The sequence below is a fragment of the Piliocolobus tephrosceles genome, chromosome 2 (assembly GCF_002776525.5).
Source record: "Piliocolobus tephrosceles isolate RC106 chromosome 2, ASM277652v3, whole genome shotgun sequence".
NCBI lineage: Eukaryota > Metazoa > Chordata > Mammalia > Primates > Cercopithecidae > Piliocolobus > Piliocolobus tephrosceles.
In genome coordinates, this window is record NC_045435.1 from 90,620,569 (window position 1) to 90,640,739 (window position 20,171).

The 20,171-nt window shown below is 46.5% G+C and overlaps 1 protein-coding gene across 1 annotated transcript in view; it reads left to right on the forward strand.

The window, feature by feature from the left end:
• Positions 1–616: 616 nt before the first annotated feature.
• Positions 617–20,171, forward strand: part of FYCO1 (FYVE and coiled-coil domain autophagy adaptor 1) — a 79,023-nt gene continuing 59,468 nt past the window's right edge. The window contains exons 1-4 of the mRNA XM_023231844.3: positions 617–791; positions 11,530–11,696; positions 14,866–14,972; positions 16,700–16,825. Coding sequence (XP_023087612.1) covers positions 11,642–11,696; positions 14,866–14,972; positions 16,700–16,825 — 288 coding nt within the window. The 5' untranslated portion in view covers positions 617–791; positions 11,530–11,641. The remainder of the gene's footprint in view (positions 792–11,529; positions 11,697–14,865; positions 14,973–16,699; positions 16,826–20,171) is intronic.

A 20,171-nucleotide genomic window follows, 5' to 3' on the forward strand; every position in this document is an offset into this window, starting at 1 on the left:
TGCAGTCAGTTACAGGCCAAAGTTCCAGTTTAGCATTCCTCTTTTCTACTGTCCCCATAACAGACATTGATTGAATGCATTTTGTTCTATCGTATTCAGTTCCAGAGTGCTTTGCAACACCCATCTTATAAACAGAAGTTGGGCTGAGGCTGGGGCCAAAGTTAGGGGTGGTAGTTCATAAACACGTAGTTTTTGAGCACTAATTTTAAGTAAGACCCTGATATTAAGAAGTAAGGGGATTAAAAGATGGGAAATTCGGCCCACCAATACATGGTTTCCTATTTCCCAATATATCAAAATATTATCATTTTAACATGCAATCACTAAAAGTTTATGAGCTAGTTAACATTCTTCGGACTCTTTGGTACGTAGATGTATTTCACACGTAGAGTACGTGCACAATTCAACTCGAACTAGCTACATTTGGAGTGCTCCTTAGCCACACAAGAACAGCCTTGTTGTCAAGAGGCCAGACATTTGATTTGTGGCCCTCTGGGATTGCAAGGGTTAATCCGGGGCAGCTTGGGTCGCGGGGTGGGACGGGCCCTCCGGGGACTGGGCGGTGGGAGCAATTAACTCCTGCCCTGCGGAGTCGCCGGGAGTTGTAGTCTGAGCCCCGGGGGGCTACGATGGGAGTTGTAGGCCTCGGCCCCAGGGAGCACGCCGGGAGTTGTAGTCCGCCCCCGCCAGCCGCCGGGTGTGCGTGTCATGGCCGTCGGCACCGCGGTCCCGTCTTCTTCCGCTTGGCCCCAGAAAGTTTCGGTTCTGCCCGGCGGAGGACCCACGAGCGCGTAAGTGCCGCGGGAGACCGTCTGGACTCTGGGGGCACCTGGGTCGCTCACGATCCCGGAGCCGAGGGCTTCGCTCGGGACGCGGCTTGTCACCTGCTGCCCTTACAGTCCCCGCCCATCCCAGGTCTCCCTCAGACCCTGCCCGAGCTCCCCAGTCCTTGCCCAGCGGGCGGGGAAGCACTTCGGGCCCGTGGAAGCCGGCCCAGGCACCCAGCCTGCCTCTGTTGGTCGGTTAGAAAGACAGACCCCAAACACCAGTTCCAAGACCCCGGACGGCCAAGGGGCCGCAAAGGAAAGGAGCCCACCGTGCGGCGTCTCAGAACAAGCCTGCATCCTTTAGCACAGAATGGGGCAGGCCCCCGAGTTCCTGCCTGCGTGGTCTTTAGGAAGTTTAGTTTCTGGCCCTCTGGGGCCGGGACAGCCCAGACCTTCACTTTGCAAGGCTCCGCTGGTGCTCGGATCTCTCCCCTCTTCCCAGGAGGGGATACTTCTTTCTTCCCGGCCCATCCTTTGGCCAAGGCCTATTCACTATCCACTGCCCCTTGTGCCCATGTGCAGGGTCTGGAGATAGCCTCCAGGTCTTTTCCCGAAACACCTGTTGTCTCTGGCGCGGCGGCACTGCACTCACTGAACTGGAGTCCGTGCTGTTGAAACCTGGCGGGGTGTGGTGCGGAGCGGGGAGGATGGCGGAATTTTATTTTTTGTAAGAAAAGCACATGTGGTTGACACGTTAACCGCGTGGCCCCCTGTTAAGGCACATGTATTCTCTGATGTCCCTGTCACTCTTCACCGTTCCCATTGGGTGTCCCCTCCAGAAAAAAAAAAATATATATAGAACACTTGTTGAAACTGCCTGTGTTGGCCAGAGCCTCTCAGCCCCTCCGCTTGTCTTACCACAGCAGTTTCCTTTCCCAACAGAGAAATGGGTCAGGGGCTTTTGGGGGACAGAGGATCCAGGGCTTAATCTGCTCACTGTACGCCCCTGCAGGACTTGTGGGCTGTGGCAGCAAGCTTAATTCCCCCGCCATCTGCCTAATGCGGCTGGAGGGTGTTGGGGGCTGGTGTAGGGGAGGGGCGGGGAGCTGGAGCTATCACGCCAAGGTTTTCTGCTTTCCGTAGTTCCCACCTTCTGAAGTGGACCCCTGTTGAGTGAGCTCTACTTGACCCTCCCTTCTGTGACAACCACTGTTCTGAAAGCATTGAATGCCCCATACTAGTTGTGCACCGTGGTTATTATCACCCCGGAAATAAGAGCTAATTGTTACAGTGATGGATCTCAGCCTCCTCTGATTAATAGGATCTCTCCTAAAGGCTCTTACTTTAGGAAATAGAGTTTATCTGTTTATGTTCAAAGTGTCTATCTTTGTGTAGCACTTCGTTTACTTTTTAAATTGTTTTTAATATTTTATTAGAAAAATAAACATACAGAATCACTGAAAGGATTATATGGTGAATATCCGTATACTCAATTCTTAATATTTTACTTTGTTTTTTTTTTTTTTTTCAGTTACTTTAGAGATTGGTAGCAGTCTCAGGCAGTGATCCTTTAGCTGTTGTTTGGATGACCTTTGCCCCTTGGGGCTAGGTTTGGAGCACCAATATAATTTAAGGAGCCAAGTTTTTAACCTGGTCCTTTTTGAGGGGGATGGCCCCCATAGATGTTTGTGATGAGAGGAATCACCCATAACAGCAAGATCAGAGCAGCTGGTAGCTTTGACCCATGTTGATCACCGAGGCTGTGGGCTGCTGGCTCAAGCATACGAAATAGGTACGCAAGAAAAGGCAGCCCCCTCACCCCAACCCACCCTGCTTCCCTTTAGGGGAGAAGTTTAGCTGATAGGTAACTTTGGTTTACTGAAGATTCCAAAGACACAGCTTTGGTGACTCAAGACTAGAATGTCTTTAAACATGAGGCAGAGGAAGTGTGTTGTCTAGCTGTGGTCTTATGGTGGAAACCACCACTGGTAGGCACCCAGAGTTAGGGGCCACATTCACTGCAAGCAGCCCTAGGCAGCAGGTAAGGGTCATTAACTGGTGCCTGTGATTACAGAGGCAACTCATCTGAGCACAGATGAGTCCATTATGATCAGGGCAACATCTGCTCACATCATGACTGCTATGTTCTTGTCTTAGTAGAAAGATAAATAGTATTTTGTTTGTGATCTCAATGCCAGTTTCAAGAAAATAAGAACTCTTTATTGGTATAAGAGCCTCTATTTAAGCAATTAAATAAATCAATAGGTGGGAATTGGAATGTTTCTGTGGGTCTACCTATGGAAATATTGTTTACCTTCTTGCTGTTTGTTGATACATCACTAAAAATGGCTGAAATAACTGTACTGCCCCCATAATAAGAGCCATTGCCTCGGACCAAATAGGCCCCATGGCTTTGAGAAGAGGAGAGTGGCAGAAGCTGTGCTCAGTTGGGCAAGAGCAGTTTTATCCCTTTTCTCTCACATTGGAGCCAGTCAGCCTGTTGGTTTAGTAACCTCCAGTGGTCCTTCATGTTCACTTGGGTCTCTGTGGCATTTGAAAGGCACCAAGGACCTGTTCCCCATTAGGCCGGATGCCATTTGGAGGATGTGTACATCAGTGTGGTTCTGATGAAAGACTTAGGGAGAATCTGTGGTTTGGGTATAATATTGTGGCCCTGTGGCTGGGACCCAAGGCTGATCTGGCCAACGACCTCAGGACTCTAGAGTGCTGTACCCTAGGCCAGTCCCAGAAAACCGAGTTAGGGGAAGTCCTTAGCATACAAAAGAAAATCTTGTACCAAAAAAAGCATTCCAAGAAAACCATTAGCATGCAGGGGCCAAGGCCAAGAGAAGAATCCCTATGTGAAGTCCAGGATAGGGCTGGACAGCTGAACCAGAAACAGTGGTTTAAAATGGAGCTGGAAGGAATTTCCTGAAGTTGACTCTGCAGCCCCAGATGCTTTTTCCAGGGTATCTGTAGACTTGGTCAGGAGCAGGGAGGGGACACTTAGAAGCCTTAGCCACTGAGAATGTCTGTTACCCCCCTTTCCCACCTCCTTCAAGTGTAGCGATTCTTAATTAATTCGCATGAAGGAAGCTTACCTCTCAACATTGCATCCGAAAAAAGAAAGGTAGGAAGAGGTCAAATGACTTCCCCAGGACAGATAGAGTGCCTAAAAATAATTGAGTAAGCTAAATATACCTTGGGTCTCACCCAACCATGGCATGATCTTTGTTGCATTATTTGTTGCATAATACATAATGGAAAGTTCATGTAACTAGTCTGATTCCAAAATCTAAATAGGGTCCAATTTGACAAAACTTGGCTACCACTGATAAGAGAGAAGAAAATATTTTGCTCATTGCTCCAACTCCAGCTTCAGAGCCATCCTGGGTCCTGCTTGCCCCTCCCATCTGTGGCACGGCCCCACCCCCTGCCCGCTGCACCTGGGCTGGCACTGCTGTTGTCATGCTTCTCCCCAAGAAGTGTAACAGAACCCAGGCCCACCAGCACCTCCCCACCCCAGGTTGCCTTGTTGATGGTGTCAGATGCACACTTTCAGGAATGGAGAGACAAGGGCCTTGAGAGGTGTATCTGTGCTAGGGCTGCTATAACAAAATATCATAGACTGAGTGGCTTAAGCAACAGAAATATACTTTCTCACAGTTCTGGAGGCTGGAAGTCCCAGATCAAGCCATTGGCAGGTTTGGCTTCTCCTGAGGCCTCTCTCCTTGGCTCTCAGATGGCCGCCTTCTTGCCGTGCCCTCACATGGCCTTTCCTCTGTGCTCGTGCATCCCTGGTATCTCTTGTGTGTGTCCAGAATTCCCCTTATAAACTCACCAGTCCGATTGGATTCCGGCCCACTCTCATGGCCTCATTTAATCTTCATTACCTCTTTAAAGGCCCTGCCTTCAAATGCAGTCACATTCTGAGGTGTGAGGGTTAGGGCTTCAACATCGGAATACGGTGGGGTGGGGTGCACAATTCACCCCCTGACAGGAGGTTTGGGTTAGCAGGGTTGTTTGTGAGGGTGGCGGTGCTTTCCATTTTCCAGGATGGGGTGAAGGAGGCTGTGGGTAAGGCTTCCTCAGGAACCGAACTGTGGTTCACACTTCCTCCTGTCCACACAAAACCCAGAGAGACTGGAACAGCTGGCCAGAGGAAGGTGTAGGGAGCATGAGCTGGGCAGGGCATGGCCTTGGCAGAGGGAGCAGAGCATCCAAACCCCAGAGGCAGGGCTCAGCCACAGAAGGGCAGCACAGGGAGGCCCGAACATAGGCAGGGGGGAAGGAGGAGGGACAAGAGAGAGGATGGGCCTATCCCTATCGAGGTCAGGCAGACCATCCGCCTCACAAGCTGGGTTAAGAGATTTGTACCCATATCTGACAGCAGCCACTTGAGCTCTCAGGACACCAGAGGTCTGTTTATAAAGAGACGCTAGGTAGGCCGTGTGGAGTAGACACACTTCATCCATCCCTGAATTATATTATTCCATTCACTCTGGAAATAATAGCTCACAATATTTTTACAGTAATTAAAACATAATGTTCACAAATTCTACATGGTGTTTTAAGTGCGTTATTTTAGTCAACATACAAATAGTTTATGCTCAATAAAGGAAAATTGAAAAATCAGAGAAATAGAATTTTTTTTTAAAATGTGCTCATGACGGCCGAGCACGGTGGCTCATGCCTATAATCCCAGCACTTTGGGAGGCCGAGGCAGGTGGATCACCGGAGATCAGGAGATTGAGACCATCCTGGCCAACATAGTGAAACCCTGTCTCTACTAAAATACAAAAAAAAAAAAAGAAAAGAAAGAAAGAAAAGCCAGGCATGGTGGCGTGCGCCTGTAGTCCCAGCTACTCAGGAGGCTGAGGCAGGGGAATCACTTGAACCTGGGAGGTGGAGGTTGCAGTGAGCTGAGATTGCACCAATGCACTCCAGCCTGGTGACAGAGCGAGACTCCATCTCAAAAAAAAAAAGTGCTCATGTTGCCACCATTGAAAGATTAGTAGTATTTACATCTTAGTACATTTCTATGCCTCAAAGTTTAGTTTGGTTGGTGGAGCAAGGATCTATGTGTTTTGTTTCGTCTCATTCATTCATTCATTCATTCAGCAGTAATTTATTGAGGGCTCTCCATGTGCCAGAACTGTGCTAGGGGAAATCATGAACAGCAATGAAGTTTACGGACAAGTAGAAAGAACAGAGATTCAACAAAAAATTACCAAATGTCCCCAGAAGCCACAGAAGCATAACGTGAGACTCTGCAGTGAGGGCTGAGAATCATGAGCAGAGTACAATGAGGTACCTTGTATGTTCACTTGTTCTCATGAAAGCACTTACCAGGCCTCTAGTGCTCCTTCTTACTTGTTTGTAAGTTTATTGGGGTATATGTTATCTGTTTCTCCCGCTGAGCCTGAGTTCCTTAAAGGTCAGAGCTCCACCCACCGCCCCTTTTCACAGCTGTAGCCCCGGCTCCTGGTTCAGACTTGCCTCTTCATCGTGCTGCCAAAAAATACCTTTTACCTGGCTGGTGGTTTGTTAGCACACAGAAGTTACCTGCTGCTTCCTCAAGGCCGTGTTTTGTGGCTATGTCATATTCTATCAGAGATTCAGTTCTTAGCTCATAACTGGCTGGATTGACCCCCTTGACACTTGGGTCAGGAGAGGTCCCAGAGCATATAATTTTGGAGATCTGTAGTTTTTCCCCACCTAGGTTGGGCTTGCATTCTTTGGAGCAGGAGTAGATGTACCAGTTGAGTTCTCAATTATTGATGCAGTTGTTCCAGAGACTGTCCAGATTCTCATGCCTGTCATTGTCACCTCTTGGATATTTTCTCAGCCCCACAGCTTCAAGTACAGAGGTGTGGCTCCTCCCTTGAGCAACTGCCCACCTCACTAAAAAAAGACTTGACTTCCCCCAGATCCAAAAGCAACCCCTCAGAACCCTCTCAGCCCTGCTCTCTGGGGTCCATGGACTGGAATATTGGCCATTTTCTATGTGTTCTGGGAGAGCAACCAAGGAACCTGCTATTGTTGGTGGAAGGGAGAGGACCAACAGAAGGTTCAAGAAGCCATGGCAAAACCTCAAGTTCTCATTCCCTTTAAGAAGAAGAGAAGATGACAAGCAAGAAGGAGTGTTTGGAAGATGACCCAGGCATGCAGTGGGTTAACACTTTAATCATAGGTCCAAGGGGTTGGGTCACCTAATAAGTCTTTGTTCACGTGTGCTGAAATGCTTGCCTCTGAGCTGCCCTCTGGCAAACTCCAGAGCACTCTCCTAGCTACCCTCTTGAAGCTCTGGGAAGGACAGTCTGCCTGCCCACTGATTGTTCCAGCCCCTGTTCCAGCAGGACCTCCAGGCCTTCGAAGCTGCAGGTACCAGCCAAGTGCCTCCCTTTCTGTAGGTGGTAACTAGATAGATGCCGTTGGATGTGCTGAACCAGGCCTAGGCATTGGACTCTTCTAGAAAGGCTTTTCTGCCTTTTTAACCATCCTTGTCCTTAACATTCTTTCTTGGTCAGAGGAGACTTTACAACTGGTAGGCTCCTCCTTATTTGGGACTAGGGGTGGAATCCAACTGTAAGGTGCCCTCTCTGGGTCAGCCCTTAGCTATTGTGTTGGAAGCAAAATTTTAAAGGCAGAGAAAGGTTGACTTCCACACCTCCAACCTCCTCCTCCCCTGATGATTCTTCTTTCCTTGTATGGCTACTCGGATGCTATTATTGCTGCTGTCTGAGCCAGTTTCTGGGCAATACTATGAGTATTAGTCACTTGCATCGTAGCGTAAATATGTTTACATGAGTCAGTCAGCATCTTTGTATCTTAAGTTGACTAAATTGCTGTTGCTATTGTTTAAGGCATTTAGGGCATCTGGGCAGGTATAGAAAACACTTGGAGGTCAGAGAAGGTCCTTTACCTCTAAAATGATATCTAGGTCACTTTAGTTAGGAACTCATACACTAGTACCAAGTGAAAAATAAGAATTTTAAAAAATGCATTGAGTCCCTTTTCCTCTTTATCAGAAAATTGGATGTTTTCAGACATTTTGGATAGGCTTAAACATAATTTTGAGTTGTTGGCAAGGAAATTCAATGCTTCCAAAGATTTTATAAAACTCATTTCTCTAATACTTGAAAGAGCCTGTCAGAGACATTAATGAAGGTTTTTACATGTTGTGCAACGAGGACTGTGGGTTTATGAGGTGACTGGCACACTGGGGGCCCTGTGAGGTATGTGAGTTCTGGAGTCCTTACCCCGGTGCTGAGACAGCCATGGTATTGTGTACAGAGCTTTGAATGTCTCCTGAGTTAGGAGAGCCATTTGCTAATGGGTTGTAGATGTCAGGATCAGGCTGGTTCATGCCAGGAGTCTGTGATTCCCTCAATGAAAGGGCAAGCTTATCTAGAGACACAAGGAAGTTGGCCATGTTTGGAGAGAGATTGTGCCCATTCTGTGCCTTTTGTTGGTTAGTAATGACCTCAGACCGAGATGGAGGATCTAGCAGGGCAAGATGCTGAGTTCATGAAAATAGCATCCCCATGGTGACCATGTTCTCTATGGAAGCTCTGATTTACTTCCTGAATCCCTGTAAGGTGATGACCCAGAGCCAGAGTGGGGAAGCTCACCGCACCCCACAGGCCTGGCAGGCAGTTTGTTAGGGCTCATTACGCTGGTGGTGACACAGGCTCTTTGGAAAATCAGCTTGTGTAATCAGTGGCTGGGAACAGCTCACCCCAGGACCTGGGAACTTGACACCAGCCAAGAGCACGCTTCCAAGGTCAGACAGGAAGGTCTCCTGCCTTGGGCTGACACAAGGGCAGTGTCACCAAAGCACCAAGAAGTCTTAAAGGAGCGTGTTGCCATCTGTGTTCAGACTCATGATGCCAAGATACTGGTTTTGGTTTGCAGACATTGTTTCCCTCTTGCCAGACTCCAGTTAGGGCTGGTTTCCAGAAAATCCAGCTGGTTGTATGGTTCCTTCATTGTCCTGGGCGCAGCCTGGATGAGCTACTCAGGATCTGTTGTTACTATCACCTCCTTCCCAAGCTCCGCCCTCTCCACAGACATGGTCAGAAGTGTACACACAGACCCAGTGGGTTGCATTTAAAGACTCACGGGGTATCACTCCAGTCATCTTCCTCCAGGATTATTTCTCTCAGAGACTGTAAGCTCCTCTGTGTTGGCAGCAGCCAAATAAGAGGAATGCAGATAGAGAAACAGCCTTTACTCTTGCATGCCTTTCCTTTCCTTCTTGGCTCTCTCCAGTGACCGCCTGTTCACTTTTTAGGCCTGGCCATCACAGAGTGTCTACCACTTCTCCCTTCCCCAAACTGAATTAAATTTTCCCTTTCTCAGATCCCATTGCATTTTTTTTTTCACAAATTCATCACAATGCTGCTTTTTTGTGAGATATAATTTACAGTTATATGAGTTGTGACAAGTATATGCTTGTCAAATACATATAGTCATGTAACCATCACCGTAATCAAGGCACTCAACAGAATTGCCCCCCATATTTTCCTGTGCTCCTTTGTAGCCAGACCCTCCCTTCTCCCCTAGACCTTGGCAGCTGCTGATGTGATTTTTCTCCTAGTGATTTGCCTTTGCCAGAATAGCATATAAATGGGATTGCACAGTTGTAGTGGTTTGAGAGGTTTCTTTGACTCAGCACAGGGCATTTCAGATTCCTCCATGTTGTTTTGTATACCCATAGTTCATATCTTCTCAGTACTGAGTACCCATGCCTTTTTATCCATATCTCTATGTGGGCCTCTTCCACTGTATCTGGATATGTGATATTTTTCCATCTGTCTCCTTCATGGGTAGCCAGGCTCCTCCGGGGATGGACTGTGCCTTGTGTGCCTCTGTATCCCCAGCCTACACGTAGTAGGCACTTGATGGAATGTGCTGGGGCAGCTGTGTGTTGATAGTGGAGATCCTTGTCCTCTCTGGCTCTCTCTAGGGCGCCGGCTGGTCCCTGCTCAGGCCCTGTGTTCAGCTAGTGACCTGGAGAGACACCCAGGGATGGGCAGGCAGGCTTCTCATAAAGCACTCCCATCCTCAGTTTGGTGTCCCTGATGGATGGGTGCCAACACTTGTTGGGAGGTTTGGGGGGTTCTCTGTGGCTGCCCTGAAGCTCTTCTCTCTGGGGCTTTTGAATTCCTGGGACTGTGGTACAGGCATATGTCTGTTTCCTTCCTCCTAAGCCAGAGAAGTCCTCTTTGGGCCTTGTTTGCACTGAGTTATAGCTACATTGGCTAGTTAGTTAAAAATAGGCTCCAGTTATCTCCGCCCTGTGATAGGGCCCTTCTCTCCTCGGGCAGAGGCAGGAATTCTAATGTAAATATTTGGAGGAATTTGTGGCTGGGGTGATTTCCATGCCGGGATCTGCTTGCCTGGACTCCTGGAGCCATGAGGGCAAGGTGGCAGTGGGAGAGTGAGAGGTGGCATGTATTAGAACACTCAGTATTCACACTGCTTGGGAGACACTGGAGTTCATGGTGGTACCTCGAGCCAGTGGAAGTGGTTGGTCATTTGCTGTAGTGACAATGGCTCAGTCTTAAAAAGTCAGTAGGACTTATTGGAAAAACCACCTCGTTTGAAATCAGACTGACCAGAGTTCAAACCTTTGATTCCTCGCCTCACTGGCCCATGGCCTTAAACAAGTTACGTGACTCCTCTGAGCATCATTTTCTCCTTTGTAAACAGGGATGATGTTATCTGCGCCACCAGGGTGATCGTGCGAATTAAAAGTGATCTTGTGTGTAAAGCCCGTAACAGAGCCCTGCACGCAATAGACCCTCATTTAGTGCTGGCTGCCGCCACAGCCAACTCTAGTCTTGCTATCTACTTTGCCAGCAAACATTACAACTTTGCACTGGATATCTGAGGGAAGAATGAGAGGTTCTTAAAGGACGTAGGAATCTCCAGAGGCATGTCCAGACCTCTTTCCAGTGTGCTCACATCTCTTTAACTTCTGTTGGCCTTCAGCCCTATGGTTAAATCACTTCAACAGCTGCCCAAGTAGGGCTGATAACTCAGGACTCACTAGCTGGGAGAGGACTGGAACCAAACTTAAAAATAGAGACACATCCATTGCCTGGTACAGGGGCTGTGCAGGCCTCTGGAGAGAAGGCCAGGCAGCATCTGCACACCCAGGCTGAGTTGGACTCTGGGCAGCTGGAGGCTGCAAGCCTCTCAACGAAGGGGACCCTGCCAGGCAAGCCCAGCTTTCCTTGGTCCAGAAGTTCTGAGGGTATGTGTCCTTATCCTCTCCCCCACTAGCACAGACTGGCTAGAGACTGACCGTTCTTCAGAGAAAGAAAGGCTAGAGAGTGTGTGGGGGAGATGGGGATCCTTAGGCTTAGCAGAGCTGTCTGAAGCTGGGCTGCACTGGTTCCATGTAGCCTTTGGTATAAGGGGGTGGAGAGAGCCACTGGGTGGCTTTTTAAAGGAAAGTAAGGCGGTCCTATCTACGGTGAATGGACAGTGAGCTCAGAAGGAATAGGCTGCAATATGATTGATCTAATTTCTTGTTAAGCCCCAAATCAGGTCACTGTGTCTGAATATAAGTGTGTCAGAAACAAACCAGAGAGTGCCCACAGAGCAAGGCCCACACAGAAAGGTCAAGCCCTCCTCTTGAGGGAATACACCGAGATAGGGGGACCTTTCTGCCCAGAGCAGAGTTCTCTAATATTGTCGTTAAATTGTGTCTGTGTCTGCTTCCTCCATGGCCTTTTCTTCCTCTGTGCAGGTGCCACCATGGAGTCTGACCACTGCTAAGCAGACAGCCACAGAGGGCCGAAGTTCTGAGCCTTCCTCCGGACCCAAGCAGGAGACACACAGACAAGAAAGGCAAACTCACCATGGCCTCCACCAATGCAGAGAGCCAGCTCCAGAGAATCATCCGAGACTTGCAAGGTATGCTAGGTTGCTGGGCAGACTGAGTTTGGTTTTGAGGGACTTGTGGCAGGGCTTTTTGCTGTTGCCAGTTGAAATTCAACGCTTTCATTTTTGTTCACACCACGAGTAATTGGAGTCCTCAGGTCACATCACATTGAAATATTTGGGGCTCAAATATCCACCTTGTGTAAGGCTTGGAAAGTTTGCCTGGTTTCCTTTCAGAGGACTGTAAAGCCAGTTTGTAAACAAAATCATACACCCCGCTCCAGGACTGGGTCTGATTTCCATTAGTGCACGTACGTGTGTTTTCAAGCTGCCTGTTAAGTCTTTGGCTAAATCCCAAACTTCTGAACTCTGATGAAGTTGGCTCCTTTGGAAAAGAATGTTCTTTCTCCTACTGAGCAGGAAGGACAGAGACTCACCTGTCTTGTTTTGCTGCCCCACTGGGTCCTGGCTGGCGGACGGCCCATTGCCTGGGATGCACTGTAGGTCCAGGCCTGCTGCCTCCCAGACTTCCCTGAGCTCAGCATTATCCACTGAGAGAGGCTGTGACTTGTATCCCTTATCTCACTGGAGAAAAGCAAGGCAGAGGAAGGTGCAGATAAAGCTTCATAGACTCAGGAGAAATGGACTATTTTCTTTTTGGCTGCAAATTCCAAGTTTCACTCTTTCAGATGCTGTCCTAGGGGTCAGAATTTTTATGTTTTCCATCCCCACTCATCACCAGTGCTGATCTTTAAGCAATGTGGAGCTCTAGAACACTTGATACTACACAGTCTGAAGCTGACCACTTCCTCCATGCCTGCAGAGTCTGCTGTGACACTTTCTTGACAGACTAAAAGCCCAGGTTCCTAACCGCTTGGACACCACCAGCAGTTATCTCCCATACCAGGAGCCATTGGCCTAGCCCGGCCACAATGCAGTTCTCATTCTGAAGTTCTAAAGTCAACAAGATGAAAAACACTTTCTCAAGCTTTTAATCTTGTGTCTACTGTGCCTTGTGCCTCTGATAGCTAAGAATTACATGGCATTTTGTGTGCACCAGGCACTTTCTATACCAACAGCCTGGCACCAGTCTATGCTTCTAACCACTGTAGTCTACTTTCAGCTAAGACATTAGATGCTTTTTTAAATCTACGCAGAGAGACAGAGAAAGTAAAATGCCAGTCTCTGCAAATCTGAGTTTGCCAGTAGCTTTAAGAGGTCTCTCCATAAAGTAGGCAGTCTTTTCTGTGTTTCAATATCTGGTTCTTGAGGGTAACTTTGAGACCTAGAGGTCCTTATTGGGAGGGAAGAGGGTGAAATAGGGGACCTCAGGTAAAGCTTCTGATCTAGAACATTGCCTGTCCCACGTACCAGCTGAGTCTGGCCACCCGCAATATCCTGGGTTGGTTTCAACATCCTTTACATACGCCACAGAGCACTTTGGTGGGAATTCTTGAAAGATGCCACTTTCTCCGTACTCTCCACTTTGATCTGTTGGTAAATGTCTTAATAAGCTTACAAATCTACAGCATCTACCATGAGAGTGGAGTGTCCTTAACTGAGGCGTCTTTGTGTGGTACACAGCCTTCACTCCTCTGCAGGGCAGCCCACTTACCCTCTTGGTGACAGCAGTTTCAAGGACTTTGGAGTCAGGCAGGGGTGTGCTCAGCTTCTGGCTTCTCTTTTAACTCTGGAAAATGTTGGACAATTCCCTTCACCTTTCCAACACACAGTTGCTTCCTTCATGTGCCAGCTGGGTGTGATGGTAACACCCACTTCTCAAGATTATTCAAAGAATCAGATAGTAATTCCTGTAAAGCTAATATTATTTAGAGTATCAGAGATTAGAGCTGAACATTTCGTATTTCATGTCCAGAGTCTCCTCCTTCAAAGTTTCAGGAGTTCCCAGATCAGGCTGCGAGTGTTTATCTGACCTGAGGAGGAAGGCTCTATGTCTCTCCCAGGCCCTTGGCTCACTGGCTGTCAGTGCCAGCCATTGCAGACACTTCTGGGAAGGTACAGCTGGACAACTGTCACTTGTAAGCATCAGTCCCAAGGACCTGTCTCCACCATTTGCTAATCTTTGCCTGAGGGGTCAGTGTTGACTACATTTTCAGCCATCTTAGGCTTGGCTTCAGTCCTGGACAGGTCTGCTTCAAACCATGGTTCTGGGGAGCAGGGGTTAGAAATGTAAGAATTGCCAGAGAAGCAGATCGTTTTGTCAAGCACATCCCAACCATTTCAACTGGGGAAATGTTTTCCAGGATCTAAACCAAATCCAGTGTCTGGATAGTCCCTCTGTCCCACAGCAGAGGCAGTCAGTGAGAGTCAAAGGTGGGGTTTCCTCTTTTCTGCACAGGGAGGTAAATTCTCTTAGAAGTTAAGAGGTGGGCTCTGGAGTTAGGAAGCTCTTGAGAAAACCAGGGGTCTTATTCCAGCTCTGCTGTTTGCTACCCGTGTTCTTTGGCCAAGTGCTCTGATTTCTCTGTACACTCCTCATCTGCAAAATGGGGATAATCATAGCAGACTTCATAGATTCTAAACTGTACTTAATTTTTTTTTTTTTTGACATTTTAACAGCTCTGGAACTGGGATGTATCTTATAATTAATGGCATCTTAGATTCATCAAAATAAGGCAATCCCTGCCTCTCAGTGCTGTATTAAATGAGAAAAATACATGTAAAGGCCTAGCCCCTCAAGGACACTCAGTTAACAGAAGCAGGTGCGGTTGTCATTGTTGGAATTGTGATTATCATTACTATTATTTTTACACACTGGGTATTCTGATCCTGCACTTACCTATAATAAGCAGTAGGGTTATAGTGAAGAACCTGAAATATGGCTAGAATAAACATAAAGCTTTCTGGAAGTCAGTATTCAGGGACTGAATGATTAATCCACACAGCAAACATTTGTTGTCCAGCTACTATATGCAAATTACTAGCCCTGGGTGGTGGACAGAAAATGGTAAACAAGAAATGTGCCCAGTCAACAAGCATTGTAAAATATCTGTGGGCTCTCAGGACATTTCAGCACTCCCTGACTTGGAGTTATATCTCATGGATACTTACATACCCTTTTATGTTTCAGAGGTGCTTTGTATCACTGACCACATGCTCCTCATGCTTCCTGGGTTATTCTTGCTTCTCTCTCTGAGTTTAGTCACTATCTGGTTACATGTTCCTATTTGTTGTCTTAAAGATGCTGTGACAGAACTAAGCAAAGAATTTCAGGAAGCAGGGGAACCCATCACGGATGACAGCACCAGCTTGCATAAATTTTCTTATAAACTTGAATATCTCCTGCAAGTAAGTGATGCCTGTAATGTGTTGATTTTTGCACTGGTATCTCTTTTCTCCCTCTTGGGTGACTCATCAGCATTCAAGATATGGTTCAGAAAGCCCAAGGAGCCAGTAAGCCCTTGTGGTTAGATTGAAGGTCAGAGGAGTCCCCAGCGCAAGCTCAGTCCTCCAAGTGTGATCCTTTGGGGAACTGCAAGGTTGCCCCTTATGATGGCTTTGAGAATCAAAAACATCCTTCAGAGATTTAGGTCATTGTAAGGTAGGTCAGAAGGTTACTGTATGGCAAGGATCTTAACTTTGGGACAGTTACATACCCCTTTGGGAGTTTAGTGAAAGCTATAGAGTCTTCCCAAAAAGACATTCGTGTATGTATACACACAATCACGCATTTTTGCAGGCAGATTCTAAGAGTGTATGGACCCTCTAAAGATTATCCATGGGCTTCTGTTTTAGAGCTTTGCTACTCAATGTGCAGTCCATAGACCAGCAGCATCAGCATCCTCTGGGAGCTTATTCGTAGTATATTCTTGGCTCCCACCCCCACCTACTGAATCAGAAACTCTGGGGTCAGCCCAGGATATTTTCTTTTAACATATTCATGGTATAACTCCTATCCTTGCTTAGCCCAGAAAGTGCTGATGTAACGAACACTGCAGATACGGAAAAATACATGCAACTAAAACAGACAGGAAGGAAATGATCTAGAAGTTATTTTAGGGTAGTGGTATTAGGTGTTAAATTTTTTTCAATTTTTGTGTTTTGTTTTATCTAGATATCCTAATAACATATGCATATCTTGCTTCTGTAATCAGAAAAAAATGCTATAAAATGTTATAGAAAGGTATACCTGTGTCACTGTGAACACCATTATTTTGCAACGTCACATCCCACCAAAGCACGTAGTATGTGGGCCCACTAGAGGAAAGGCCCCTAACGTGCTGAAGGACTTGCCTCTCTCATGCCATTTCAACTGGCTCTTTAACATTGTAAAAATGTTTTTGAGCCTTTCTTTTTTTCAATTAAGCCCATTTTGGTTTTGAATTTGAAATGACTCAGAGCTGACATTTATTTAAATTTGTTGTAGGTGTATTAAACGATATTGAAACTTAAGAGTTGAGTAACTGGGATAAAATGTCACTATCTTATTTCCCTAAGTCGAAGCAGAGTTAACACTCTTCATATTGCCCTTAAGACTCTTTTTTTTTTTTTTTTTTAAGACAGAGTTTCACTTTTGTTGCCCAGGCTGGAGTGCAATGGTGTAATCTTGGCTCCCTGCAACCTCTGCCTCCCAGGTTCAAGTGATTCTCCTGCCTCAGCCTCCCAAGTAGCTGGGATTACAGGTGCCCGCCACCACGCCCAGCTAATTTTTGTATTTTTAGTAGAGATGGAGTTTCACCATGTTGGCCAGGCTGGTCTTGAACCCCTGACCTCAGGTGATCTGCCCACCTTGGCCTCCCAAAGTGCTGGATTACCGGCCTGAGCCACCACACCTGGCTAAGACTCTTTTCTTCTATTTCTTTCTCATCTGTTAATAACAAATTTGGTGGTTTTCCACCCAACTATACGAACAGGATATTAACACACCTTGATTTGCCAATAAATAAAAATAATGCCAATAAAGGGTCTCACCCAGTGCTGGCACCTAAGAAGCTATTGTTATTATTTATCATTTAAATGCTGGGATGAAGAGCAGTGGGTTTGGACCTCCTCTCCCTGTCCCTTTCCCTACCCAGTTTGATCAGAAAGAGAAGGCCACACTCCTGGGCAACAAGAAGGACTACTGGGATTACTTCTGTGCCTGCCTGGCCAAGGTGAAAGGAGCCAATGATGGGGTCCGATTTGTCAAGTCTATCTCAGAGGTAAGCAGAGCAAGCAGCCAACAACTTCGTGTCTTCCTTTTGTCTGCTTAAAGTAGATCTTGCAGAGACCTTTGCTGCAGACAGCTAAATGAGGAAGTGGGAGTTTAAGGGTGGTAAAGAAATCTAGTCCAGGTATACTCAATGCTCATTGTTGCAGTGGCTCAAGCTTGGGAAAACCACTTCAGTGAGTGTTTACCAAGAGGAAGAATGCTGAGTCCTGAATGTACCTCAGGCCACAACCCACATGTTACTTAACAGAGTGGCCTGTTCACATACGTTGTAAGTCTGGTAATGGTAGCCCTTGAGGTGTAGAGCATAGGATGGCTCCATCTTTTTAAAAAATTTATTTTCTGAGGTAAAGTTCTTTAGAGTTTGCTAGGCTGCTTTCCCTACACTTTGCCCAGGAAACTTAGATTTGAAATGAGAATGATGTGGGATCTCAAGAAACATTTCTTAAAATAGTGATATGTGAACTTTCTACATTCAATTCTGAGCCCCTCAAGAGCAAAATGCCATGGCTTTGCTGTTTTACAAAACTCCAGAACGACAAACACACACACATACTTCACATACACACTCACACTCTACTCTCTGTTTATTTTCCTCCCTCTACCCTCAGAGAATCTTTCTTCTCTCTCATCAGCCTAGTCCATCCAGGAGTGTAGAACTTTGCATATCAGGGAGCAGGTAAACCCCTAAATTTGAGACAGGAGGTTTGTACATTTGTTCTTTCTTTTCAGTATCTCTTCATCAGAGTGTGAAGTCACTTTAAAGTCAACACTCCTGCTGCTTGGCTGGCTGCCCACAAATACCACAGCCGTAGGTATTCTGGGAAGGGCTTCTCACCAACCATGCCAGCTGGAGCTGAATACCTTTCTTCTTATAGAGAATGATGGTGTTAGATACGCTGGCATCAACAGCTGGACATTTCCCACCATTTGCACCCTCTGACATCTGAGACGATTATGAGGAAGGATCCTGGCTCTAAAGGGCTGGTTCTGCGAGTTTCTTTAATGTCCATGTTAGTGTGGATAAGTCTGGTGAGGTCTGGTGGGACACTTGGGTCCATGAGGTAGAGCAGTATTTTAATTTTAATGCATCATAAATGTGAAAGGGGTTCTCTTTGTCACTCTCCTCTCTTCATTCCTCAGCCACTGCATCAGAGCAACTAAAGCCTTTGACTTTATTACTTTGGACAGCTGAAGTCTGGAAGTAAATTTAGTTTTAATCTCCATTCCCCAGGATTATGAAATGCTTGCTAAAACACATCTACTTTTTGGCTAGTTTCTTCTTCTTTTCTCATAATGCAGACAGATCTTTAGACAGTCTGAAGCCATGGAAACTGAATTTCTAGAAGCAAAAAGCATTCCTTGCTTGCATGAATGTTGGTGTTTTAGTGGCTGGCATAGGCTCTATTTCCCATAGGGTCCAGTTGTTTCATCTCTATTGAAGACTGCTCTCTGGGGCATCATGGGTTGGAATGGCTTGGAACATCCCTAGGCTAAGTGAGTTGCTGGATACTTGGTTAATTTTAATAATGAAGTCGCCATCTGGGTATTTAACTGAGAGGGTAAGAGTTAATGGATAAGAAGCATTTGTAGGTCCCCTCTGACCCCTTTGAGGTAGGAGGCAGCTATTTAGGCTAGAACAGGTGAAGGTTCTAAGAAACCATTTCTGGAGGTTCAGTATGGGCTCAGCTTGGACTGTGCTTCACTGTGATGAGGGTGTAGCTCGGCGTCAGGCTCATGGCGCAATGGCCTGGTTTAAAGCAGAATCAGCTCTCATGTACCCTGCAGATTCCCTGTCCTTTGCTGCCATTGTATTGCTTCTCGGGATAGTGTATGTGGGTTCTGATTAGAAGCTAAAAAAAATTAAGGAATTAGGTAATGAAAGCGGATCCATAATCTCAAAACATAAAAAGGCCATGCAGCATTTTGATTTGTAGTACAAAGGAACTATTGTTCCCTTCCCCCTAAAAATACCTTTTAAAACAAATAGTTCCATATATATATATATATATAATTCAGTTAATGGGCCTGATTAAAAATATAGCCTCAAATGTTTGCCATTAAAAAGTTTTGATGTTCTAAAGGCTGGTATAATGGTAAGTTTGCCAAAAATAAGGACAAGCTTCTGTCTTTGGGAGCGTACAGACCTGGGCTGTGATGTGAGGGTCTTAATGAAATTCTGCAGGGTGTGTGTTTGTATAATTGGCACACTTCACTTCACAATGAGCTCAGCTCTTTCCAATTGCCTGAATTTCCTGGTTATCACCACTAAACACTTTGTTCTCACCTCAGTCGTCAGTGAAAAAAAAAGTGATTTAGACAGGATATACCATCAAGATTCTCCCCCGCAAATCTGCTGAGATCGTCTGTCTGCAGACATGTCATGGTGGTTTTTGTAAAGCCAATAAACCAGGCTGCTGCCTGCCCTCACTTCCAGGTGTCCTGGCTGCACCCGAAACACACATGGGGAATTGTCTTACAGCTTCTCTAGTTAAAAAGATTCAACACCTTTTTGTTGTTTAAAACTACTTCATATGATATCATTTCCTTGAGTCAGCAGTAAGAAGAAATATAGCTCTGAGCTACAAGGTGCTATACACCAGGATGTTTACCCCATTGAGTCAGGAAATATGTGGTACAGCCTCAAGCACTGGCATTAAGCCCAGGGGTCTGGAGTCAGACAGTGACTCAATATAGTGTCGGAATTAAAATCTGAATAGTATGGGTTATAGGAACTCTCTTTGGCAAACCACTGCTCCCCTTCCCGCATCACATATACACACTGTAATTATTTCTGACCTTTGAAGGGGTCGGGAGGGTATTGGTCCCAATTTACCCTACCCAGAGCCAGAGCCTGAGAGAGCAGGTACATGTGGTAGGTCAGGAGGTTTTGAATTCCTGCCTACTTTCTTGAGCTTCTGGGCTGACCTATCAGGAATATGAATCCTAATTTGCAAACTTGCCCAAGTGTCTTCTGTGGCTGTCCCTTTTATTCCATCTGCCTTGGCCATTGTATGCTCCCAGCTGACAGAGCCCTGCTTTGTGGCCTCATGGCAGAGTCTCTGACCAACATATTCCATCTCCATCACAACAAGCTTTTGAGTGGTGTGAATTTAAGCCTCAAAACAGTTCCAGTCACATCTTCCCCTTCCTCTGAATTGGTTTTTAGGTATAAGCTCTGTGGGGAGAAGTTTTGAAGACAGACCTACACCTGGGCCTTCCTATGCAATCCATGCCAAACTTGTGAGACAGACCCATATCCATTTTATCCTTAGCCCCGTGTGACTGGGCTGCCTAGAGACACCCCTGGTCTCACCCCTGGGCTCCTTCTGATTCAA